Raw genomic sequence first — 26,059 nt, forward strand, 5'->3', positions numbered from 1 at the left:
CCAAAACAGAGCCCCAGCCAAGTTGAATGGCATGAACTAACAGCAAGTTTTATACAATACAAATAAAAGCACTCATCATTTTCAAAGGGGACAGTTGTGTAAACCGGTCATAAGGAACATTTGGTCTCATGCGCTGGTCAGCTTGCTGACTTCCCCCCCTCCTACATTGTTAGCCCCCACCATTGGCACACATGCCTGTGGGGGAGAGCTAGAGAAGGATTTTCTCACATTCCAGAACAGGAATATTGGAGATGGTATAAAGATGTTTCATGATAATCCCAGGTCAGAATATAGTGATGTTTGGTGTTATTCTGATTGGTTCAGTGCGACTGGTGTAATGGTCTAGTTTTTGTAACAGTCTACCTTTTGATATCACAACCATTCAGGAGCCGAGGGGAAACTGGACAAAAAGTCTCTGTAGAAGCCAGGTGTTTTAGCCCCCTGCCGGGTGGGCCTGGCTGTAAATTATAGATGGGTGACTCACTGTTTAGAACTGGATTTCGGAGATAAGGAGAAGAAACCAAACAGTCTGGGATGTCTCCTTTCCTTTCATTCACCCAAATCAGGTTTATCCAAAAGGTATATTACCATGAGAGGCACAAAGACATATTTACAGCATAATGCAGTTATCATGAAAACTCCCAACTACAGCATTCATAGATATGATGGGGCTGCCATCTGTGAAGAGCCTGTGAGCTGGGGGTTGACTCTGCCATTTGTGAGGTGGGGGTTCTGGGGCGTGTCAAAAGGGACAAAGGACAATACTGTTTGTAGTACCTTTTGAGGAGTTCCAGACCAGTGACACCAAGATGATAAAGGAGAGATATATGGTGGGTGGATGAGCGGTTCCCGGGCAATTAGGCCATGTGGGCCATTAAAACTCCCGGGAAAGGAATGTGCCTAACATCTTATGGCCCCACACCTGGTCACTTCCAGGGGGAAAGACTCCGGGCAGTACCACAGTGCCCTCCTTTGGGCACTGCTGTCATTACCCCAGGGACTACTCTCTTGAATGAAAACCTCAAAACTGTTGTTTAGATGGTAAATAGACCCGGTAACACCTTGAAAACATTGCCCATGTGATCCTTGTATTATTGCATTAAGTCTTATGTAATGGTAACAGGAATTGCATGTAAAATGGATAATCAGGAGGGAAGTTTCATGATAACTGCACCATAACAAAACATTAGGATAATCTGTTTGGTATGGATGTGATCCAGTAAAGTCAACGAATCAGATGAGATACATTTCATACCAAATGGATTTTAATCAACCATAGTTTCAATAACTCAAGGGAAAAACCTACACGTCCTCTCCTGGTAATCATCTCATTTTCCCTACTCAACAACCCCCAACGGTGGGGGTCTAAATTCCAGATTTGACCACCCCTCCAGGTTGATTTATGGCACTGCCGCCTGGTTTCAAACGTGTGATTTGGCATAAAAGCAAGGGAGACAGACCAATCGGGGAAGATCGTATTCGACTTCCCACACAACATGTCTTATGTAGGTATGCGTGTATGTAAGTATCGGGAAGATCGCACTCGATTTCCCACACTGTGCATATTCTGTATATGTGTGTAGCGAAAGCAGGCTGGGTAAGATTCTTTACTCTATACTTTTTATTTTCAATTTGTCTAATTGTAATTGACTGATATTCTACGTTAACTGCCTACCTGTCTGCAAATAAACCATTTTGCTTGTAACTTGCGTGATCTCCATGACTCTAATTCATCTTGTACCTTTTCAGCCTAAATTACAACTGAAATACTCAGGGGGAAATGGTGGCCAAAAGACCGACCGATCGGCGGGGCGGTACACCTGTGATAGTTCTAAGTTGTGAGGCCAGCAATTTCTGTCCCTTAAAGGGTCGGGCGACGCAAGGCTCTTGTAATCTGGTGCGAAGGGAACCCATGGGCGTTAATACGCCGGTTCCTGTCTAATTAGCTCTAAGGAGCCCAGTTAATGCTGCGCCGACCTGGGCTCGCAACTATCATGACAGTGTTGCATGTATTGTGTTGACTGGACCCTCAGCCTCTGAGTTCTACACCGAACTGAAATATTCAGCAATAATGTTAAATCGCGAGAACATATATTGAGTAATAGTGGCGCAGGTACGAGTCGAGTGTAATCACTCCCGAGGTTCGCGTAAGTTGCACACCCAAATTTCTAAATTATATATCTTAAATGGAGTCAGATCAACGAGTGGAACGAGAGTAACCACTAAGCTTTCAAAACGGCCCCGTTTACGAACGGAGAATATTAGGAATATTACTGATCTGTTTCAGGCCAGTTGTAAGCGGGATATGGGGCAGGTCAATCCATATCCGACCCGTGGCAACAGACCCAGTATATTCCTAAACATAATTGTGCTCTGTTCGTGTGCGGAGTTTGTTAATTAAAATCTTTCATTCAACAGCCAGGAAAGAACACGTCGTCCCTTCACCTCCAGCTATTCCCTCATTGGTCTAGCTGTGCAGGTTCTACAGTTGAATTCAATCATCACTGATTTTTGGAAAGAGTGAGAATTCCTGATCACTGACACAGACACTGCTGAATTCCTGCAGCCTCCCTGAGTATTCTCTGGTTCTGTGAGAGATAATAGCATCAGCAGCTCATTGTACTCATAAAATCATATTCATACTCTAAAGTGATATTGCCTGTATCGTTACCTATGCAGCATTTATCTGTACAAATCCTGCCTGAATCATCATGGCTGATCTCTGTGCATTGTTCCATTCAATCGGATTAAATTGGCTGTGATATTTTAACAATAACTAAATTTAACTTAATTTCGTATTGTCACCTCCATATTAAAGAAGATATGTAAATATGTGTTGAAATATATCCAAAATATGTGTTCTATCTTGTTAATAATTCTTATAATTAAAGTGTATAATCGTCATGTGTCATTGGCAATCATCAGCTCTATATCTTTGCTTGCTTAGGTGTTTGACGTTTATTATTTACTGCCTTGTTGATCTATTATATGTTAGATAATCATCACTATATGTTATCTGTCACCATGATGACTTTATATTTCCATTTAGAAAACTGAATTCAAACTTTATTTAGCATCTCTGTAAAACTAATGAATTTCTCCAGACACATTCACATTCTCACGTTAAAAATTAACTTTTCATTTGAACTTAATGATCTGTATTTTGTTCACTGCCTTGAACAGGGCTCAAGCTGAAAACATGTTTTTATAATTTGTTCTCAAAAAACTTAAATCTCTCATTTTGTTTTTGAATGGTTCAATCTATGCACTGTGTCCATTGAATGATTTGTTTTGAGTGGTTCAATCTATGCACTGTGTCTATTGAATGATTTGTTTTCAGTGGTTCAATCTATGCACTGTGTCTATTGAATGATTTGTTTTGAGTGGTTCAATCTATGCACTGTGTCTATTGAATTAATTGTTTTGAGTGGTTCAATCTATGCACTGTGTCTATTCTACAATGTATTCTGATATATATAAATGCCACACTTTCAATGCACCAATGGCGCTGCTACCATTGGGCCAGGGTGGGCCTGGGCCCTCCCACTTTGCTCATAGGCCCGCCCAGTTTCTGTAGATTTGATCTTTGTTAAAAAATATATATATATAATGTCGCGAGGCATGTAGTTCCGATTGAAGACGGTAACTAGCAAAGAGTTTAGCTGTTAAAGCTGCAGTCGGTCATTTCAGACTCCTAACAGTCAAGAGAGGAATTACAGCAACAAACAAACTCAAACCACAACACTGTTCCCACAGTCTATGAATATAACGTGTAATATAAAGCATTATTATGCAGTTCACTGTTTTGAAAAGCTGACAGTGACAAACGCAACAGAGCCTGCCGTCTTTTCGTAGTATTCTAAGAAAATGTTGACTTTAGTGTGCTACACAACACTATTTATATTTTTTGTCTTGAAGTTTAACACCAACTATATTATGAGCATGCAACTTATTTGGCTATGTAACTAGCTGGCTATATAACTAAGATATGATAGTCAACCACAAACGATGCAACTGTAACTTAAAATTTGAGACAAATAAAGGTTTTAGCTAAACTCGCATTGATTGACGGAAAGAGATGAAAGAATGCGCAGAATTGCTCTCCAGACAAGCGATCACTGAAACTCTGTATACTATTGCTTATTTCCAGCTTGGCATTAGGGAGTTGGGTGGAGGAGAGGTCTGGTCTGGGAGACAGGACTTGGTCAATTACTCCTAAACAATCATGTGGTTCTCCATCATCTGCTGTGGGGAGAAGAGTTGCTGGGTTTAATACAGTGCATCGTTTGATTTTAACATTTGGTGATTCAATCTATGCTTGATGATATGAGTTTGCCATCAAGAACCAACACACAAGCCCCAACGCAGCTCCAATCTCAAAACGTGTGTGCAAAGTCTTTCTTTCTCTCTACCTCCCTCTCTTTCTCTCTTTCTCTTTCTCTTTCTATTCCTCTCTCTATTTCTCACTTCCTCACACATACACACGCATCATTACAGCATTGGTGAAATGAAAAAGGCTATAGACTAAACAGGCCTTCTCTCTTACTGAATAAATTCAGACATACCCCAAAATCATTCAATATTTTGCATAATAATAAAGAAGGCCAGGGCTGATATCAAAGTAAATTAATAACCACATGGCTCACCGTTTAAAAGAGTTGCAGGCGGCTAAACGCATCCAGTGTCCGGGTGGAGTCTGTAAAATGCTGAGCGCAAGAACAAAATCATGACACTGTATTCAAGCCTGTCTCGGTGTAGCCATTTTCTTTTGTCAATTTTCTTGATCTTTAAGTGTTGTCTGATAATCATGTGACCGACAAGGGTGTGTTCTTATTTTATTATATTTATTTATTTTCCTGCTTTTTTATTTTATACTGCCAAGGTGGACGTCCCCTTGCTCCAGCATCCAAGCATTTGAATAATGTGTGATAGGCCTCAGCTTTCCTCCTGTCAGAATAAATGCTTTTTCCATGTCAGGTAGCCCCAACGTAGGGGCCTACTGTAACTCTCTTTTTATTTTCTTGAAGGAGCATTCAGCTTCCTCTGTCCAAACCACAGTCAGGCTATGGCCATGTGTCATGTTTCATAGGGGTTGAGTTAGTTCAGCATAGTCTGGGATCCACTGCCTACAGTAGCCAGTCATTCAAAGACATGACCTGCTTTATAGTTGTGAGTTTAGGTATTTCAGCAATTGCTTGTACTCTCTCATGACCTAATGTTTTCCCTTTTGCAGAGACATTATGACCCAGGTGTTTAACTGTAGATTGTGCCAGCTGGACTGTGTTTGGTTTTACTTTGTTCCCTGTCTCCGCAAAGTATGTTAATTGTCAAACTGCTTTGCATGTTTTTCGTTCTGGCGAACAGACAAACAAATCATCAACGTTTTAGATCCGCATGATTTTTCCTGTTCTAAATGTAATCACCTCTAGACACTCTTGTAGTGCTGATGAGAACACCACAGGTAATTCAGCATGCCCCTGCGTCAAAGCGCTTTGACGAGTTCACTTGCCCAAAGGTCTTCTGTCCTGCACTGCAGTTGTCCTTCGTGTTCTGTTTCTATCACATACACATTGGGGGTGTATTACTTTGCCAATTTAGTTGATGTCTTTCAAACCACAAACCTCTTTCCTCCCATAAGGTATGATAACATGTCATTCATTACTATACCGCGGTTCAGTTCTTATCTAGGATGTAAAGACCTTGTGTAGCTGTCCTTTTTCTCATCCAACTTGTTTTACTAGTTGAATAATTCCAGCGTTATATTCTGTTTGATACCCGTTGGGATCTCTTTAGTTGTCAACCACTGCCTCTTGTATTATCATCATTTATTTCTCAGTTGGCAAAACCTCTCACCCAATCATATTTTGATTTCTGGTCTGAAAGAGGAAGTCTCACAGACATCTAGCACTCCCTAGCAGCACACCACAGCAGTTTTGCACAATGCCATAATGTATCAGTTTATACGGACTTAAAATTCTTAAAGCTTTTATAATTTATAACAGGATTAGAAAATGTATCCTCTACAGCATTCACTGTGAAGATCTTACCACTAGAGGCATCTGGTCCTTTTCCCACCAAAAGGCACAGGAAGTAAAGCCAAGAGGTGCCACACCTGCTCTTCGAAGAAAGACTGCAAAACCAGAACATTGCCTAACAGTCAACTGTTGGGTCATTGTTAAACGCACTCAGTTTGGAGCATCAGTTTCCTTTCATCTTCACACTTTGCTTTATTTTTCACAGAAAAAACATTGCAGCTGAACTGATTACAGAAGAGATGTTATAGGTAAGTGAAGCTAAATTAAACAACATTAATATAATATAAATATAAACAGCTTCAGACAATCACTATAGCATAGGACCGTGCAGGACTTTGTGCTGGGCATGGGAGGCAAATTAAACAAGGGCAGCCATTGGTGTTATTCACAGCTTATCATACATGCACAGAAAATGCCCAGTGTTAATGCAACGCTAAACAGAAAATACCTGAGCTGAGAATGTGCATTCAGTGCCGTAAAAACTCCCCCTTCCTGATATCCTCCATTACTGCATATCTTTCACACCGAATGGTTTCAGATCTTTAGACAAAATGTAATATTAGACAACGGGAATCTGAGTAAATATTTAAATGATTGTTTCATTGATTTAGTGAAAAAAGTTATCAAACAATTAAAAGTTGAATAAAAAAGTAATTGCCCCCTTAAATTCAATAACTGGTCTTACAGCAATAATTGCAACAAAGCACTTCCTATAATTTGATATCAGAGATTTCCCTCAAGACATCTGAAATAAACTTCTATATATCAACCTAGATATGTGTGTAGTTTTAGCTACATTGACCACATCTGCATTTATTTCTAGTCTTATTTTCTTATCTCAATGAACTCCTCACTTCCCTTTGCTGCTGTTTGGATTGAGCTTATTTCATAATACTGGATTTTCTGTTTGTGGTTTGGCCTTATTCTTACCAGCGACAGTATTTACTCTAAATGCCCATTGAGACAACAGCAACATTTTCAATGTATTTTTCAATAGACCCGTTTACTTGCACTTGCACTTGCTGAAGCTTTTGTCTCCTCATGATTGAAAGATAATCACAATTTGCAAGGACTCTTCAGATTTCTGTACTTTAGTGATGCAACATGTCTTTTCTTTTTTTTATCAGATTTTTTCCCTTTTTCTCCCAATTTGGTAGCCAATTGGACCCCGTCTGATTCAATTAGAGCTAGTATTAGATAGACCGCCCACACCCCGTCCCTTGGCGGCCAACGGGAGAGCGACACGCCTTCTTCAAGCCGTCTCGCCTCCCAAGCTGTAACCATGATTCCGAGGCGCCCGAGGTGCTTGTTTTGTGCGGCGATCTACTAACCCTGCCAAGTCCCTCCCTCTGGAGCAGCGAGCCCATTATTGCTGCTCCACATGAGCCGGCCAAACTTGGCTTTTGGCAGGACCGAGAATCGAACCCCGGTCCCCGGTGTGCAACTGCAGCGAACTGCAACCGCGAGTCTGGCAACATGTCTTTTCTTGTTAATAGTCTGGTTTGGCACCATTGCTGAAAAACCAGGTGAGTTGTTCTAGATCACACCGTCTGCTAAATTAATGTAGTCTCAATGCTTTCAGACATGCAAAGAATTACTTTCGGTTTACTTTTCTTGGAAGGGAATTACCTGGTTTCTTTTACATCTCCAACCTCACATTTCTACATTTTGTACAAGGTGCTTTGACTCTTCTTGCTGTAACTGTGATATTACAAAGGTTCAAAGAAGGGAACCCTGATTGATTCCATGTATAAAAGATAAAAGTACTGAGGACTTAAGATGCTTATTCACTCTAAGCTTAGTAAAGGAAGACTTCGGGGTGATTTGATTGAGGCTTTTAAATTCATTAAAGGAATTTACAAAGTGAACTACAGGTGACTCTTCAGGGTGAGTTTGGTTAGCACAACGAGAGATATTTATGGAAATTGGCCAAGGATAAATTCTTCACAGTGTGGTGCCTCGGGGTGGATCCTGAGGTGCAGAGAGTGGGCACAGCTAGGAACCAACACAGGAGATAGCAGATGTCAGAAAAAATACTTCTATTTTTTTTGGGGTATCGGTGATAGCGCCCCCCCTCAGGGCAAGGGTAGGGGAAAACTGGAGAAATCAAAGGGGCCGTTTAGGCAAAAAATAAACGAAGATTCTTCCCAGACCGGGGTATTTTCCAGGGCTTCCTCCCTCCTCCCCTCTTCGGCCGCGTCAGGGCTGGCGGGAAACACAAAGACAGGGGGTGAATAGGAAGGGAATTTATCTGGCTCACGTGACCGGCGTCCGTTTCCAGGTCTTCGGTGTTGCCGTCCGTGAAGGTGGGGTCTTCCTCAGGTTCAGTATGGCTGGGCGTTGCAGGTCCTTCCTCTCTCTGCCTTCCACACTCTCACACGCTCAGGAATGGCACCAACTGAGACTGGCTGCAGCCTCGACCGCGCCTTAAATCCCATTCCCTGCTCATTAGGAAAAGAGGCTGCAGCTGAGTCAGTGATTTTCCACTCTGCTCACTCACGTGCGCTGGCTGGACCGCAGGTAGAGGGATCTCTCCCCAAGGTGCTGATCTCCCCATCACCTCTCTAGGCAGATATACCCCTTCGCACACCTCTCCCAATGCGTGACGTCTGCGCGGTTGACCTGCACGGGCCCCTCCAGGGTTCTCCACCCACGTGGCACAACATTCAGGAGCAGGGGTGCCACATACCCCCCCCCTCAGCTCCAAGCCCCGGGCGGGAGCGTCTGCCCCTAGGCCATCCTCCCTCCTGGATAGCGCATCAGCTTTCTGGTGCAGCTTCCCAGCGCGATGCTCCACCTTGAACCGGTAGGGCTGCAACTCTAAAAACCAGCGGGTTACTCGGGCATTGCTGTCTCGGTTAAGGTACATCCATTTGAGGGGAGCATGATCGGTCACCAACAGAAACTCACGGTCAAGTAGGTAATATCGTAATTTACCTACCGCCCATCTGATGGCGAGGCATTCCTTCTCGACCGTGGCATAATTCCTTTCATGGCCGAGGAGTTTTCTGCTGATGTAGGTTACTGGATGCTCCACCCCATCCTGGATCTGTGACAGGACCGCTCCCAGGCCCACTTCCGAGGCGTCGGTGTGCAGCACGAAGGGTTTCTGGAAGTTGGGAGTTATGAGGACTGGTTTCTCACCTAGAGCGGCCCGTAGGTCTTGGAAGGCTGCAGCGGCGAGGGGGTTCCATTGGACCCGGTTGGGCTGCTCCTTCTTGGTGAGGTCGTGTAGCGGGGCTGCTCGTGCTGCAAACTCCGGAATGAACTGCCGATAGTAACCCACCAGACCCAGGAACATTCTCACCTGTTTCTTTGTAGCCGGTTGGGGCCAGGTGGCAATGCTGTCGACCTTGTTCGACTGGGGCTTCACCGCCCCCTCCCGACCGTGTGGCCCAGATAGGCAGCTTCCTTAAATCCGAGCCGGCACTTTGCTGGGTTAGCCGTCAGCCCGGCCTCCCTCAGGGACCTCAGCACCGCTTCGACTTTGTCGACATGGCTGTCCCAGTCGGTGCTGTGGATGACGATGTCATCCAGGTAGGCGGCCGCATACCTCTGGTGGGGCCGCAACACCTGGTCCATCAACCTCTGGAACGTGGCCGGGGCTCCATGCACGCCAAAGGGGAGGACGGTGTACTGGTAGAGGCCCGTCGGGGTCGCGAAGGCCGTCTTCTCCCTGGCACGGGGTGTTAGGGGAACTTGCCAAAACACCCTTGTCAGGTCCAGGGTGCTGATGAACCGGGCCGGTCCCAGCCGCTCAATGAGTTCGTCCACCCTCGGCATTGGGTACGCGTCACACAGGGAGATGTCGTTCAGGCGGCGGAAGTCATTACAGAACCACCAGGTTCCATCCAGCTTGGGGACTAGCACCACGGGACTGGACCAGGCACTGCGCCTTTCCTCAATAACCCCGAGGTCGAGCATTTTCTTCACCTCCTCCTGTATGGCGTGTCGGCAAGCTTCTGGGATTCGGTAGGGTCGTAATTTTAATGTCTTACCAGGTTCAGTGCTGATGTCGTGGGCGATTAGGTGGGTGCGGCCGGGCATAGTCGAGAAGATGTCCCGGCTTCGATTCACCAGCTCACGTAGCGCTTGCTGCTGGCGGGAGCTCAGTTGCTCTCCAATACTCACGTCAGGGGTGGGTGGGGGCACCCACTGGGCAGAGAGGACTGGGGTCGGAGCTGGGGGTGGCTCATGCCACCTCTTCATCAGGTTGACGTGGTAGATTTGGAGGCGGTGTCGTCACCCCGGCTGTCTCACTCGGTAGTTCACAGGTCCTGTGCGTTCCACGACCTCATACGGCCCATGCCATTGGGCCAAAAATTTACATTCACTGGTGGGGACTAGAATCAACACCTTGTCTCCTGGGGCGAATTCTCTCACCTGGGCTCCCCGGTTATACAGCCTGGCTTGCTCCCGTTGTGCCCGTTCCATGTGGGCCCTCATCATGGGCCAGATCTGGGCCATCCGCCGGTCCATCTGCTCCACATGCTCGATCAGGCTGCGGGTTCGGGACGGTTGCTGCTCCCAAGCTTCCTTCGCCAGGTCCAGTAATCCACGGGGTCGTCTACCGTATAGCAGTTGAAAAGGGGCAAAGCCGGTGGTGCTCTGGGGTACCTCTCGGACTGAGAAGAGAAGATAGGGTAAGAGCTGGTCCCAGTCCTTACCGTCCATTTCAATCATCTTCCTCAGCATGGCTTTGAGGGTCTGATTGAATCTCTCCACTAGTCTGTCGGTTTGGGGGTGGTAGACGGAGGTTCGTAGTTGGGTCACTTGTAGCAGCCGGCACATCTCCTTTAGGACTCCCGACATGAAGCACGATCCTTGGTCTGTCAGGAGTTCCTCCGCTATTCCGACCCTGCTAAAAAGCAGGAACAACTCCCTGGCAACCGGTCGCGGTCCTGAGCGGGACGGCTTCTGGGTAGCGGGTTGCATAATCCAGGATTACGAGGATGTACCGATGTCCCCGGCTGGACTTCGGTAAGGGCCCCACGATGTCCATCGCAATCCTCCTGAAGGGAACGTCAATTATTGGCAGGGGTATTAGTGGGTTCCGAAGGGTTACCTTAGGGCTGTGGAGTTGGCACACGGCACAGTGTCGGCAGTAGTCCTCCACAGCCTTTTTCACCCCGGGCCAATAGAATCTTGCCAGGATCCTCTCGTAGGTCTTCTCCATCCCCAGATGGGCTCCCAGCAGGTGAGTATGACCCAAGTAGAGGACTCGGGGCACAAACGGTTGAGGGACGAGCAGCTGTTCCACTTCCTCCCCCTGTGGGTTACAGACTCGATAGAGCAGGTCTTGTTTTACCCTGAAGAAGAGATACGATAGTGTACTCACCGGCTCTTGTGGTACCCCGTTAATGTCTCGGGCATCTCTCCAGGCCTGAGCGAACTTTGGCTCGTGTAGTTGGGCAGTGCCAAAACGGGTGGGTGCTTCGGCCTCCTCGCACACCTCTTGGGGGCCCTCCGAGAAGGCTAGACAGACATCTCTCTCCGGGGGCAGGGCCTCCCCAAGCTCTTTCTCGGACGCAGTGATGGTTCCACTGGTGGCCGGGGTGCTGGGTTGGCGTTCCCTCTCAGGTGGCAGGGCCTCTCCTTCACTGTCCCCAGACGTCGCGGCCCAGACTGGTAGGGGGTTCTGGCGGGCAGCCCGGCGGGCAGCCCGGCGGGGCCGTCGTGGCCTCGTCTCCCTCAGAGGCCGGGGCCCCTCCTCCCAATAAGTCTGGAACAAAGGGCAGTCTCTTCCCATTAGTACAGGTACGGGTAAATTTGGTACAACCCCCGCTCTTACCGCGTGCGTCCCCCGTGGTGTGATTAGGTTGACCCACACCGTGGGGTATTCTCTGGTGTCCCCATGGATACACGCCACGGCCACCTCTTCACCCCTCTTTTCTCCCGCAAACTCTGGTCTTACCAAGGTGATGGCGCTGCCCGAATCCAGCACTGCTACAGTGTCCTGTCCCCCTACTCGTATCGGGAACCTGGGGGCCTCCGTACTCTGGTAGGGGTGCGCTGGGCTGCTCGGACCCCTGGCGGTGGGCCTGGACACCTCCCTCCCGGGGCAGTTCCTGGCTAGATGCCCCTCCTCTCCACAGTTATAGCATCTCCACTCCGGCCGTGGTCTCCCTGCGTCAGGTCTGCCCCGCCGATTTGGGTCAGGGCGGGCTGGTGGGTGCTTCACCTGTGCTGGGCACCTAACTGGGCGGCTCGGGGTTTTGGTGCGTTCAGGTTGGAGCATCTTCTGAGTGACCTGATGGTTTTCGAGGAGGCCCAGTAGCAGTTCTACGGAGGTGGGTCCCACCTGGGCTATATCCCACTTGGCTTCCCTGGGTAGAGCGCGGGTGCATCTGTCCAACACCACCCTCTCCAACAGGGGTGGCCCCTCTCCCTCGGCCAGCCAGCTCTTGGTCAGGCGGGTCAGGGCGGCGATTTGGGACCGGGCAGGCTGGGAGGCATCATAGGCCCATTCGTGGTATCGCTGGGCTCGGGCAGGTAGGCTGAACCCATATTGGGCTAGGATGGCTCTCCTCAACTTGAGGTAGTCGGTGGCGTCAGCCATGTCCATATCTCGATAGGCCTGTTGGGCCTCCCCCGTCAAGAAGGGGGCTAGTATGGCCGCCCAGGCTGCCTGTGGCCATTCTTCACGTTGAGCGGCGCGCTCAAACACCTGGAGGTACGCCTCAACGTCATCATCGGCTGTCATCTTTGTCAACGCATCTCGGGGGGTTCGTCTCGATCCGTCACGGGGGGATAGGCGGCAGAGTTCGACCACCGCTTCCTGCAGGGCCCGCTGGGACCTCGCCAGCTCCGTGATGGCCGCTTCCATCATCCCTCGGGAGCCCTCTTCTGCTTCCGCTTCTTGCATCTCAGCGAGGGTAGGGGCAGCCAATCGTCTCCTTCTTCGCTCTTCCCCAGGGGGTGTGGCTTCCATTCACTCTCAGTTCTCACCCGTGTTGGTTCTTCGGCCCAGATCAGCTTCCACAGCGTCGCATCAGTATGCCCGCATTCTCCACCATATGTGGTGCCTCGGGGTGGATCCTGAGGTGCAGAGAGTGGGCACAGCTAGGAACCAACACAGGAGATAGCAGATGTCAGAAAAAATACTTCTTTTTATTTTTTCTGTGTTTTTTTTTTCCGGGGTATCGGTGATAGCGCCCCCCCTCAGGGCAAGGGTAGGGGAAAACTGGAGAAATCAAAGGGGCCGTTTAGGCAAAAAATAAACGAAGATTCTTCCCAGACCGGGGTATTTTCCAGGGCTTCCTCCCTCCTCCCCTCTTCGGCCGCGTCAGGGCTGGCGGGAAACACAAAGACAGGGGGTGAATAGGAAGGGAATTTATTTGGCTCACGTGACCGGCGTCCGTTTCCAGGTCTTCGGTGTTGCCGTCCGTGAAGGTGGGGTCTTCCTCAGGTTCAGTATGGCTGGGCGTTGCAGGTCCTTCCTCTCTCTTCCTTCCTCTCTCTGCCTTCCTCTCTCTGCCTTCCTCTCTCTGCCTTCCTCTCTCTGCCTTCCACACTCTCACACGCTCAGGAATGGCACCAACTGAGACTGGCTGCAGCCTCGACCGCGCCTTAAATCCCATTCCCTGCTCATTAGGAAAAGAGGCTGCAGCTGAGTCAGTGATTTTCCACTCTGCTCACTCACGTGCGCTGGCCGGGGTCCTGGACCGCAGGTAGAGGGATCTCTCTCCAAGGTGCTGATCTCCCCATCACCTCTCTAGGCAGATATACCCCTTCGCACACCTCTCCCAATGCGTGACGTCTGCACGGTTGACCTGCACGGGCCCCTCCAGGGTTCTCCACCCACGTGGCACAACATTCAGGAGCAGGGGTGCCACCACAGATATTACGAAGTATTTTTTCACACAGTGGTCACTGTGTGGAGTAGCATGCCAGGACATATAGTGGAGGCAGAAACACTGGAAGGTTTTCAGGCTTGATAGGGTTAGATACTATCTAGCTTTTAGGCAAACTAAGCAGTAGGTACACTTTAGGGTTTGGTAAAGGTGAGCATTGCTGGGTTGAATGGCCTGTTCTCATCATTATGTTATGTTTTGTTATGTTACGTTTGCCCAGACGGATGCCGATGGAGTGCCCCAAATGCAGCAGTGACTGTGGGCAGAATGACAAGTTCTGCAGTGAATGTGGCTACGAACTGTGCTCTGCAAGGAAACCTGTCCCAGGTAAACCGAGCATGCTAGTTAATAACCAGCCCCCCTAGCTTTATTTTCATGTCATTACTTAGCGAGCTATCATTCACCCAACTTGCTAAACTAGTCAAAGCAGTAGCAATTTCAACTTAACAGTTTAGATGGCTGCCCGAATGGGTAAATTAGGTAATGTACTCGCCAAGATAAAAGACAATGATTTAGGTTTATTTTGCAGTAGTGCTCGATTGTGCTGACAATATGCAAAATGTCTTCTTTGTTTTTTCCATCATCAATGATAAAGGCTGTTTTTTAAAGAATATTTGTTTTTCCAATGTTTTATGCTTCAAATGAAGAAAAGGTTACCATGACTGAACATTTATAGGATGCCCATAACATCTTCAGCTGACTGCTACAGCACTGGCTGTGTTTCACTGAAGCTGGCGGCTGTGACTATACAGTATATGGCTGTAGGAATCTGCCTACATTGTGACTGCTGTTCTGTTTGCGTTTTGCCCCACTCTGTTAGACTCTGACCAACAGGAAACACCTGAGCACCCAGTCAGTGAGAGCCACACCCACTCTAATAGGCACACCCACACTGATGACCACACACACACAAGTGAAGTTGAGGCTGTTTATTTCAATCGCCCATGCATTAACTCAAGCCCCAGACTATGATTGTGAGGTGATCAGGAGTGCTCATATGCAGCGAACCTCCCCACCAAGTCCCTCCTTCAGAGCAGCGGCTCAATTATGCCATACTCAGATCTGGCAGGACTGGTCCTCGGTGTGCAACTGCAACGAACGAAAGTGTGATGCCCTGTGCCTGTCAGGCTTCAGAACAACAAACCCAATAGCGAGACCACAGAAGTTCAAGTTAAATTCTTTATTAACTTTGAGGCAGAGTAGACAAGCCAGTCGAGAACCAGCAAACAGGTGTAGTAGAGAATAAACAGTTCTTAAACGATACTCCAAGCAGGGGTCTGATAGCCAGGCAAACAGATACAACAAAAACAATGATGTAGTCCAAACTGGGGGATAAACAGAATCGAAAACCAAAAACACAAACCATTAAATCAAAGGGAGTCCAAACACAGCGGGTCAAAGACGAAGAGAAGGGTAATCCAGGACTCAGAAGTCGAAAGCCAAACAGGTCGATACACAGGTAATCAGACAGGAAAAAACACTGGAAAGTATCGCGGAAGCACATGACAATCTGGCAAATACGACACAAAACAGACAGGTGTATGTCGGGACATAACGAGAGGAAACAAGAATCCGGTGAGTACAATAATCAGGGAGTGGAACACAGGTGAAACAAATGATAAGGAATGAACTGACTGACTTCTGGAAGCACAGAGGCAAATATTCTGAGGACTTACAAAATACAGATACAGAAAACACAGATCATAACAGCGCCACTGTGATGCTTAGCCATGTCTTATATGGTGCTTAGCTGAGCCACTAGTGCTTAGCTGTGCACCATTGCAGTGCTTTAAAGAAACTCCATCCATCCATCCATCTTTTATCTTAACCCGCTTATCCTAAACAGGGTCGCAGGGGGCTGGAGCCTATCATACATTGGGCGAAAGGCAGGAATACACCCTGGACAGGTCGCCAGTCCATTGCAGGGCACACACACAATTCACTCACACACTCATACCCACGGGCAATTTAGACTCTCCAATCAGCCTAACCTGCATGTCTTTGGACTGTGGGAGGAAAACCACATAAACACTGGGAGAACATGCAAACTCCAAACAGAAAGGCCCCGGTCGACTGGGATTACAAACCCAGACCTCCTTGCTGTGAGGTGGCAGTGCTACCCACTGCACCATCCATGGCGCCCTGCTTTAAAGAAACTGTTTTTTAAAATGAAACATTTTACTTGGGGTGGATGTTAAGGGTTTGGGACCCTTCCTTGGACTGTGGTCTGTCTTTGAGCATCTCAGGTGCAGATTCTGAGAATCGGGAGAAGACCACAGACAACCAATCCTGTCTGGGCACAGAACCAGCACCAGAGAAGACATCCTCATGCCTGGCCCAGTCCCAACCCTCCTCTGCTTGGCCAGCTAAGTCAGATGAAAAGAGATGTTCAGCAGATACTGATAATATGGATGGGACCTTGAGTAAGGACAACAAAGACGCTATGTGCACTGCACACAAGGAGGAGGTGAGATTTGACAAACCTCAGAGCCAAACTCCAGTTCTGTAGGTCAGAATGTCCAGTTGTTTAATTCCAGTTCTGGACGGCCAAATTAAAAAGGTTTTTTTTGTCTGTTGTAGGCATCATGTGAATCAGTGACTTAAATTTAGCACTTTCTAAAAACACCAAAAACCAGGAAACACTGCAGCCATCCAAGATTTGTGTTTCAGATCTCTGCACTAGAGCCATTCCTAGAGTCACATTCAGACACGGCCGTAACTCTTGCCTGAAATCTTGTGATCGGACAGCTTCTATGAATGACAGGTCCCAGCTGCATTATTCAACTAAGCTGCACTTAACCTAACCACTCCCTGAAATACCGGCTAGTATTCAAATTAATAAAGGAGTCAATATATTACATTGTATTGTGTAAAACAATATCAAACAGAATAGGAAGTATGAAAACACTGCCTGTGATGTTTTTCATTGCAGGAAACAGAAGACTCAGAGCAGAGTGTGAGTGTGTCTGAAGATGAGACCATCAGTAAAGGTGAGGACCCCAGGCAGAAGAGGAGGGAGACCTCCTGTGAAACCAAGCTGGAAGAGGTGCTGGTAAGCCAGTGGGAGGTGTTCTTCCCTCTGGACCAAGCAGAAATCCAATGTCCCAGCACAGTGACAGGGCACAGTGTAGGAGGAGGGGTCCTGGCCCTGGACAAATTCACCAAAGAAAAAGACTTCCTCCATCTGACTAATTGTCCTCAATACTTTTTCTCCTCTATATTTCCAACAACTTCTCAGGCACTCAGAACGGGGGATCCAATAGCGAGGCCACGACAAAAGTTCTTCAAGACAAAAGTTCTTCAGAAAATAAGGTCTTTATTTTCTCAGGGTAGGTTGGTACAGCGAGGGTCAATAGCCAGCAAACAGTTATAGCAGGGATAAGGCAGTTCATAAGCGATAGTCCAGGCAAAGGGTCAGATCTCCAGCAAACAGATGTATTGAGGATAATCCAAAGAATAGTCGCGGTCAGAGGCAATGGGTCGAAAACAAACAGGCTAAATAGACAGAAACACAATCCAGAAACGAAGGTGAATATACAGAAGTGGGTCAAAAAACTACGGGTCAGAACAAGACAGAAGGAATAAGTTAAACTCGATGGTCTAGGACGAAACAGGTCAAAACAGATACCAATACGAAAATGCTGGAGAGTATGGAATAAACACATTACAATCTGGCAACTAACTGCCTAGACAGAGGGGATTTAAACACAGGTAACGAGAGTGAATGGGAGTCATCAAATTTAAAACTTTGGTGCTTGCATACCAGGCAGTTAAACGATCAGCCCCTGTATATATTCAATCCCTTATCAAGACTTATACACCAACAAGACCCCTCCGTTCTGCCACTTCGTGCCATCTGGCGCCTCCTCCTCGCCACACCTGCACCTCACGCTCACGACTGCTGTCTGTCCTGGTCCCACGGTGGTGGAATGACCTCCTGGTGGATGTCAGAACGGCAGAGTCTCTGACCTCCTTCAAGCGCAGACTGAAGACCCATCTCTTCAGGCTACACCTTTCCCTCCCCAACTCACCACCATGATTAGCCTTAGACTGAAATGGCACTCATGTATAGATTGTATAGATATTGTTACTTGTATAGGTAGTGTTATTTTTTGTATTCTAGCAGCAATTGTGGTATGCTAGTTTGAAAGTTGATTGTACTCTTAAAAGGTTCTGATTTTCTGTATGTTTACACAAGGACTCAGAACTGTACTGTCCTCTCAGGTCCTCTTTGCACTTGTTCTTGTGTTTTTATTTGCACTTTGTTGTACGTCGCTCTGGATAAGAGCTTCTGCTAAATGCCATGTAATGTAATGTAATGTAATGAGTCAGGTGGGGAAACAAACAGGAAGTGAAACAGGTGAAACCAATAAATGAAGTGACAGGGAGACTACGGTGTGCACGGAGGTAACAAAAACACAAAAACGCTAACAACATAGGGAGAATACAGAACATGAAAAATACGAAAACTAAAATTGTAATGAATCAGGAATGAGACAACCTAGGCGGGTCGTGGGAGTGAGGGCAGTCTAACAAATAAACATCATGTGAGACACATGGAAGGGCAATAATACAATGACAAGGCTGGAATGAAAACGCGGGACTGGATTCACAAAGACACACATGTAATACAAACGGCTCCGGACTAGAGAGTAGACAATTGCGTTTAGGGTTAAGGAATTGAGTTAAGGAATGTAGAGATAGCGGAGAGCTGGTGCGAACACTTCGCTGAATCGAGGAAAGCTATTTAGGGATAGAACAGGGAGGCAGAGTTATAGAGCAGGATTGAAATAGAGGTAGAGTTAGTCTGTTAGTTAAGTGATTAAATTACAAACACCCAAAACTAGTGAATGTTAGTTTGTTAATTCGAAGAAAATTTTAGTGTGTAAATTCTGTGTTAGTTGGGATTAGTATATTAGTGCTATCTACAAACATGAAATGGAGACTTAGCAGGAAATAAGAACAGCGAGACAGAAGGAATCGTGGGAAACCGGAAAATTCCAAAACCACCCAAATAGTGAAGCACGCAGACAGGGGACTCGGATCAGAAAACATTCAGACACAGACATCACAGGGGAAGACAAGTGCAAAGACTAATGAATGTAAACAGGAAACCAGACATGAATATGAAAAATAATTAATTTACTAAAATACCAAATAAACTAACGGACAGAAATCAAGGTCATAATAGAATAATGAGTTTCCATGTGACCTACCTAGTGACAGCCAGGGTCTATTGCTCTAGCAGCAGTGATTTTTAAGCCTGTAATGAACTTAATTAAAGAATACATTTCTGTGACCTCTTATTAAAATGTGGCATAACATGTTTAAATATAGACACAACATTTCTTTTGTATGGGAGCTCCATGGTGGTGCAAGGTTAAGGCATCAGACTTTGGTTCGACACCAGGATCCCAGTAAGGCCTGTGCATGAGGGAGCAGCTCCGAGGGTGGGGGGAGGGACTCGGCAGGGAGGATCACTGCATACAAGCGTCCCTGAACACCTCAGAATTACGGTCCAGGGCTAGAGATTAATTGATGATGGACAGGGTACAATAACTAGCCATGGCATCACTCAGGAGTATGAAGCATTCAGTCTGCCAAGAACTTTAGTCATTTTTTGATGTGCAAGTGTATTTATGTGCATTCTTATGCTTTTATTACTGCACTGTTGTGCATATGTACTAATGCAGCTTCCATCCCCAATGACAGGAACCAGTCTGGAAGAGCTGCTGAGTGACCTGGGACTGGAACACCACCTGCAGAACAAGCTGACTCTGAGCCAGGTGCTGCAGATTGATGGAGAGACTTTATCTGATGAAAGCATCCAGTCTCTGAAAGATCTGCCATGGTGTTTCCTGAGGAAGCTGATGATGGTGAATGAGTCCTTTCATAGAATGAGCTGCTCCTCACAACAGGAGCCCCAAAACCTGGATAGATTACTGAGCACTGAGCACAATCCACAGAACCACAGCAACAGAGTCAACCCCCTGGACCTCATAACTGCTATTTTCCTGTGCTCAGATGGTTTTCTTCAGCAGGAGATGGCTTTGAAAATGTCCATGTGCCAGGTCTCTGTGCCTCTGCTGCTTCCTCCATGTGATACCCGGCAGTGCACTTTAATGCTGTGGGCCATGAGGGATATTGTGAAAAAGTACAAGCCACACTCTTTGAAGGACCCAAGAGGGTTTGTGGAGGAGAGCATTGTTCTCTCTGACCTCCCCATGGTCTCTTTTGTGAGGCTGGGAAACTGCAGCATGTCCAAGTCTCAAATTCTGAACCAGGTCCTCAGCAACCCTCAGCAGTACCACGACACCTTTGTTCACAAATACATGGAGTGCGGTGACACCCCAAGGAGGATTTCCAATGGGCTGGTGGAAATCAGCTGGTATCTGCCCAGTGGGAACAAAAATACTGACATCTTCTCTGAGCCTCTGGCTATAGCTAACCTCCGTGGGGATCTCAGAGACTTTGAAACTCAATACACTTTCCTCTGCCACACTTCTGAACAAAGATTTCTGGAATCTAAGCAATTTAAGACTTATTGGATTTTGATCACCAATTCACAGAGCCAGAGCTTCAATGAGGATGACTTCAGGAGATGTGTTTCTGAGAGAAAACCCAGTAACATCATCAAAAAGCATCGGCGGATGAATGATGCAGAATTCAACAAAAAACTGTGTTCGGCTATCCGTGGAATTTTAAAGGAAAACATTAAAATGAGCATTGAAGGGATGTCTGATCTTGCCCATGATTTAGGGATCCATGTTGATGAAAATTACATCCACTGTAAGAGGGGCAAGCAGAAGGCTGATGAAATCACAGGAGGAATATCTGACATATCGAGCTTCAAGGAGAAAGAGCTGCCCTTACAAGGGACTGCATGGAAACAGCTGGCCAAACTGGAGAAGGAACAGTGCAGGATGAAAAATGCTGGAGAGAAAAACATAGAACTTTACCAGAATGAGCTTGCAGATCAGAGGCAGAAGCTCAGAGAACAGCAGAGGGCTCCCAGCGTCTCCGATTCTATGTCCCATTTCATCTCCATGATGTGCAATTCCACAGAGGAGTGCCAGTATTTCCTCAAGTGGATGAGGATCAATCTGGATAATCTGTCACGCAAAAGCCTTCCACCTCTTCGGGCAAAGTACAAGGAACAGTGTCAGAGTTCCTCAGAAAACAAGCAGCTCATTGCACAGTTGGACAGGAAGATCTCCAGCTGCTCCTTGGGGACGGAGCACTTCCTGAGGGAAATGGGTCAGCTGTACGAGTCGGCCTGCTCACTCCCCGAAGCCCTCACCCCAGAGATGAAGCGCTTGCCACATCTCTGTGCCAAGCTGCTACAGGAGGGCTTTCCTCTTGAGCTGGTGGATGGAGACTCAAGCAATATTCCTCTGGAGTGGATGACACAGGTTCTGAAAGAACTCCATGATCTAACAAAGAATACATGTAAGATCAGGGTGATCTCTGTTCTGGGGGTACAGAGCACTGGGAAGTCCACCCTCCTGAACACCATGTTCGGGGTCCAGTTTGCTGTCAGTCGTGGCAGGTGCACCAGAGGGGCCTTCATGTTCCTCATCAGAGTGAAAGAGGATTTTAAAGTGCGGCTTGGGTGTGATTACATCATGATTATTGACACTGAAGGTTTGAAGGCACCACAGTTGGCACAGCTGGATGACAGTCATGAGCATGATAATGAACTGGCCACTCTGGTGGTGGGGCTGAGTGACATCACAGTCATCAACATCCCCATGGAGAATTCCACGGAAATGAATGATATCCTGCAGATTGTGGTGCACGCCTTCCTGCGCATGAAAGAAGTTGGGAGAAAACCCTGCTGTCAGTTTGTGCACCAGAATGTGCCAGACATCTCTGCCCATGACAGTAACATGAGAGACAGGAAACGTCTGCTGGAGCAGCTGGATGAGATGACCCAAGCAGCAGGTAAGATGGAAAAGAAGGGAAACAAAAAAACATTTAATGATGTCATGGAGTACGATCCAGAGAGAAACACCTGGTACATCCCTGGGCTCTGGAATGGGAACCCTCCCATGGCACCTGTCAATGTTGGCTACAGTGAGTCTGTGGATCTTTTCAAGAGGGGTATGATTGAGTTTATGGAACAAAAATCTGGAAACAGTTCAGCACACACAATCATTGAGTTCCTTGAATGGACCAAGAGCTTATGGCAAGCAGTGAAGTATGAGAACTTCATCTTCAGTTTCCACAACAGCCTTGTGGCTGAAGCTTATACTCAGCTTTGCACTGAGTTCAACCAATGGGATTGGGCCTTCAGGAAAAACATGTACTCCTGGCTAATGGAAGCTGAGACAAAGGTGTCAAACTTTGGCACAGAAGCAGAGTTTAAGAATTTGGATGAGTTACTGAATCGCCTGAAAACTCAGGCCTTGGCAGAACTGACGAAAGGGGAAACGCTCATTTTGTCCAACCTCACTGAATTCTACAAGAGGCAAGAGGGACATGTTCACTTGGTAGAGAAGTACAAGGAGGACTTGAACATCACAGCCAACACCATCAGGAGGGAGACAGAGAACTCTGTGAAAAACAAGCTTGAAGCAACGGTGGAGATCAGAAAGGGTATGTTCAGGTTAGAGAGCATGAAGAACAATCAAACGGCCACAATGGAGAAAAAGGTGCAGGGGCTGATTGAGAAATGCAGGAAAAGTAAAGATCTGTCTGATCAACAGCTGGAGGATGAATTTGAGAAGATGTGGAAGAAGACCATGGCAAAGCTGCGGTTCCCTGGTATGGAAGAACAGGACATTGTGCAAAACATCTACCACCAGCTGTGGGTTAACTTTGAGATGAAAGGCAGCTCAGTTTGTGAAAAACTGTCAAAAGTTGGCAACTTGTCTGAATATGGAAGAGAGCCATTCAAAGTGAAAAGTAAACATTTGGTATCAAAACAAAGGTTTTGGAATGTATCCTCAGGAAAGGAGCTGAAGGAGTTCCAGCAGGTAGTTGATCACATCATGGAGCAGAGCAAGCAGTTTGTCGATGAGAAAGTGAGAACAAGATCTGATTACCATAAAACATACACAATGGAGTTGCTTTGCATGGTAGACGAAATCCTGGACAGGCACAGGAATCAGGAAACAACTGCTGAATTTCAGGCCAAGCTGAAGATCCACATCTGTGGACATGCAGCACGGGAGTTTCAAAAAATGCATCTGGCTTTCATCCATGCTAATGATCCTCATCACTGTCTGGAACAGTTCAAGCAACAGTACTACACAGACTTTAAGGACCTGTTCAACAAAAGAGACCAGTGTCAGAAGAAAGCCAAAGATTTCACTGTCAACTGTCTTCAACCTGCGGTGAAGGAATACATCACCAAATCTCTGGGCCCCGACCTTGTGGATGACATGTTGACAGGGCAGAAAGCCATTGCTTTCAGCACTCGAACCTTCTTCCAGTTCTCAATCCTTGAGCAGCTGCTTGAGAATGATGACTTTCAGGACTTTGTGAGATACATTGAAAATTACCAGGCCTTTGTACATGACTGGATATTGGAGCTGATGGTGAAGCAGTTCTCGGAGGGAGATAGCCTCAGGAACGTTGAGATGAATCGCCTGAAGGTGATGGTTAGCAGAATAAAAAAAGCCATTAAGAATGCACAGATGAAGGCAGCTGAACAGGCAGCAAGAAGGGGTGAGGAGGCCCAGAACATTCAGCAGTTCATTCAGGATATCTGTAGTGACCTAGCGATGGAGCTTATCATCCCCAAAGACCCCCTCAGATCAGTCCTGACCTTAAACTCTGCCAAGCCAGAAGATTTTTCCCGGTGTCTGGAGGTGCTTGTGGATGAAATGGAGCAGGCCTTTACCGCAGAGTTTCAGAAAGGTGGGGATGTGAGGGCCAGGCTGACCTCACTGCCCTTTCAGCCACAGAAGGAGCTGTTTAACAGGGTGTTTGGCTGTGGGAAGCAGTGTCCCTTCTGCAAGACCCCCTGTGAAGCTGGTGGCAAGAGCCACACAGAGCACTTTGCTTCCATTCACCGTCCTCAGGGCATTGCAGGATGGAGATATCGTGAATCGCGTATATTACTGAGCAATATCTGCTCCACTAATGTTGTCAGTGAGAAGCAGTTCAGGTTGACTGGAACAGAGGCAAAATACCATCCATACAAGGACTATCGGAGCATTTACCCTGACTGGCTCATCCAGCCTGACACCAGCATCCAGGCCTCAGACTACTGGAAATACATCTTCAGCAAGTTTAACAAGCAGTTTGCAGAGAAATATGAAGCCAAGCCTGCTCATATTCCCCCCGAATGGAGACATATAACCCAGGAACAAGCCATGGAAAGTCTGAAGGAATCCTTCCAGATGAGGACAGGAGATTAAATTAAAAGTTTCATACAGCCTATATGTCATTAGGGCTGAAATTGTTTCTTCTGAGTGGCATTCTTATCAAATAGTCAGCTGACAGGTGCAACTCATAATGGTTAAGCAAAACAGAGCCCCAGCCAAGTTGAATGGCATGAACAAACAGCAAGTTTTATACAATACAAATAAAAGCACTCATCATTTTAAAAGGGGACAGTTGAATTCAATCATCACTGATGTTTGCAAAGAGTGAGAATTCCTGATCACTGACACAGACACTGCTGAATTCCTGCATCCTCCCCTGAATCTTCTCTGGTTCTGTGAGAGATAATACTATCAGCAGCTCATTGTACTCATAAAATCATATTCATACTATAAAGTGATATTGTCTCTATCCTTACCTATGCAGCATTTATCTGTACAAATCCTGCCTGTGAATCACCATGGCTGATCTCTGTCCATTGTTCCATTCATTAGGATGGTAAATAGGCTGTGATATTTTAACAATAACGTTAATAAAGTTTAACAGAGTTAATTTCATATTCTCACCTCCATATTAAAGAAGATGAGACGGGTGCGTGGGGGTTGGACCCAAAATGCACGACTCAGAAACAATAGTAATATAAAGACCCCTCAGGGCTTTATTCGGGACGAATCCCAGGAGAGTAGTCAACACAAGCAAAGTCCATACACGTAGATCCAGCCAAACAAAAAGTAAACAAACAAAAAGCACGGTGCCGAGGGAAGAGGCAAACTCGTAGTCGGTAGACGTGCAGGGAGGTCCGGTAGCAGGAGAGCTGTCAGCGGGGCAGATGAACAGACGGACGGCAGGCAGAGGCGTAGTCGTGGACGAAGCGGGAGTCGAAACCATGAAACAATCAGCGAAGCAAAAGTACAAAAACGGTAGGCAAGGACGAAGTCAAAAAGCAAACGATGGTCACAAAACAGAAATCAATAAACAATGGTCGGTAAACAGGCGTGGATCGTAACGTGTAATCAAACAGTAAATAATGCTCAAGAGTTGCGTGGTAAACAGAGGCAGACAGGGGCAGAGGATACTTGTTCCTCACCGTGATGTTGTTCAGCTCCCTGTAGTCGATGCGCGGGCATAGGGAGCCATCTTTCTTCTGAACAAAGAAGAATCCCGCACCGACGGGAGAGGAAGATGGGCAAATTAGTCCGTTAGCCAGGCAGTCACGGATGTATTTCTCCATAGCCTCCCTTTCTGGTCTGGAGACGTTGTATAGGCGACTAGAGGGGAGTGACGAACCGGGAAGGAGCTCGATGGCGCAGTCGTAGGGCCGATGAGGCGGCAAAGACTGAGCTTGTGTCTTGGAGAACACTGTGCCCAGGTCATGGTAAGGAGAGGGGACCCTCTCCAGGGAGGGTTTGGGAGTCTGTGGTAGAGCTGGCACTCCCTCTGCTGGTGGTGGGGCGGAACGCAAGCAGGACAGATGGCACTTAGGATCCCATGCTTGCACTTGGTTAGAACTCCAGTTGATCGTGGGGTTGTGTTTCTGGAGCCAGGGTAATCCCAAGATGAGTTGGTCATTAGGGGACTGGATGACGCGGAACTGGATCATCTCCCGATGGTTCCCAGAAATGATCAGTTGTACGGGAATAGTGATGTGCGTCATGCGGCAGAACGTCCTTCCATCCAGCGCGCATTCTCAGGGTGGGGTAGAGGGAGGGTGGGAATGTTCAGTTCAGACACCAGAACTTCGTCGATGAGGTTGGCGTCCGCTCCAGAATCCACCAATGCGTTAACCCGGGTTGTTCCGTCGGGAAGAATCAGCAGGGTGGTGAGCGTGGGACGATGGTT

General features: G+C 47.1%; 2 protein-coding genes across 2 annotated transcripts in view; both read left to right on the plus strand.

The window, feature by feature from the left end:
- The window catches only part of LOC133141767 (interferon-induced very large GTPase 1-like), an 83,538-nt gene that overhangs the window by 28,632 nt on the left and 28,847 nt on the right, over positions 1-26,059 (plus strand).
- Positions 16,309-24,742, plus strand: LOC133142201 (up-regulator of cell proliferation-like). The gene is made up of 3 exons (XM_061263272.1): positions 16,309-16,355; positions 16,821-16,878; positions 19,601-24,742. Exons 1-3 carry the CDS (start codon positions 16,332-16,334, stop codon positions 24,253-24,255), a joined length of 4,737 nt encoding a protein of 1,578 aa, XP_061119256.1. The 5' UTR covers positions 16,309-16,331; the 3' UTR covers positions 24,256-24,742.

This window comes from Conger conger, chromosome 12 (assembly GCF_963514075.1).
Source record: "Conger conger chromosome 12, fConCon1.1, whole genome shotgun sequence".
NCBI classification, from domain to species: Eukaryota; Metazoa; Chordata; class Actinopteri; order Anguilliformes; family Congridae; genus Conger; species Conger conger.

Bases quoted from the DNA above. Each gene is read 5' to 3' on its own strand.
- LOC133142201 (XM_061263272.1), top strand. From the start codon at position 16,332: ATGTGCACTGCACACAAGGAGGAG. The intron at 16,356-16,820 runs GTGAGATTTGAC...TTTTCATTGCAG, and splicing joins GCACTGCACACAAGGAGGAG to GAAACAGAAGACTCAGAGCA. The intron at 16,879-19,600 runs GTGAGGACCCCA...CCCCAATGACAG, and splicing joins AGATGAGACCATCAGTAAAG to GAACCAGTCTGGAAGAGCTG.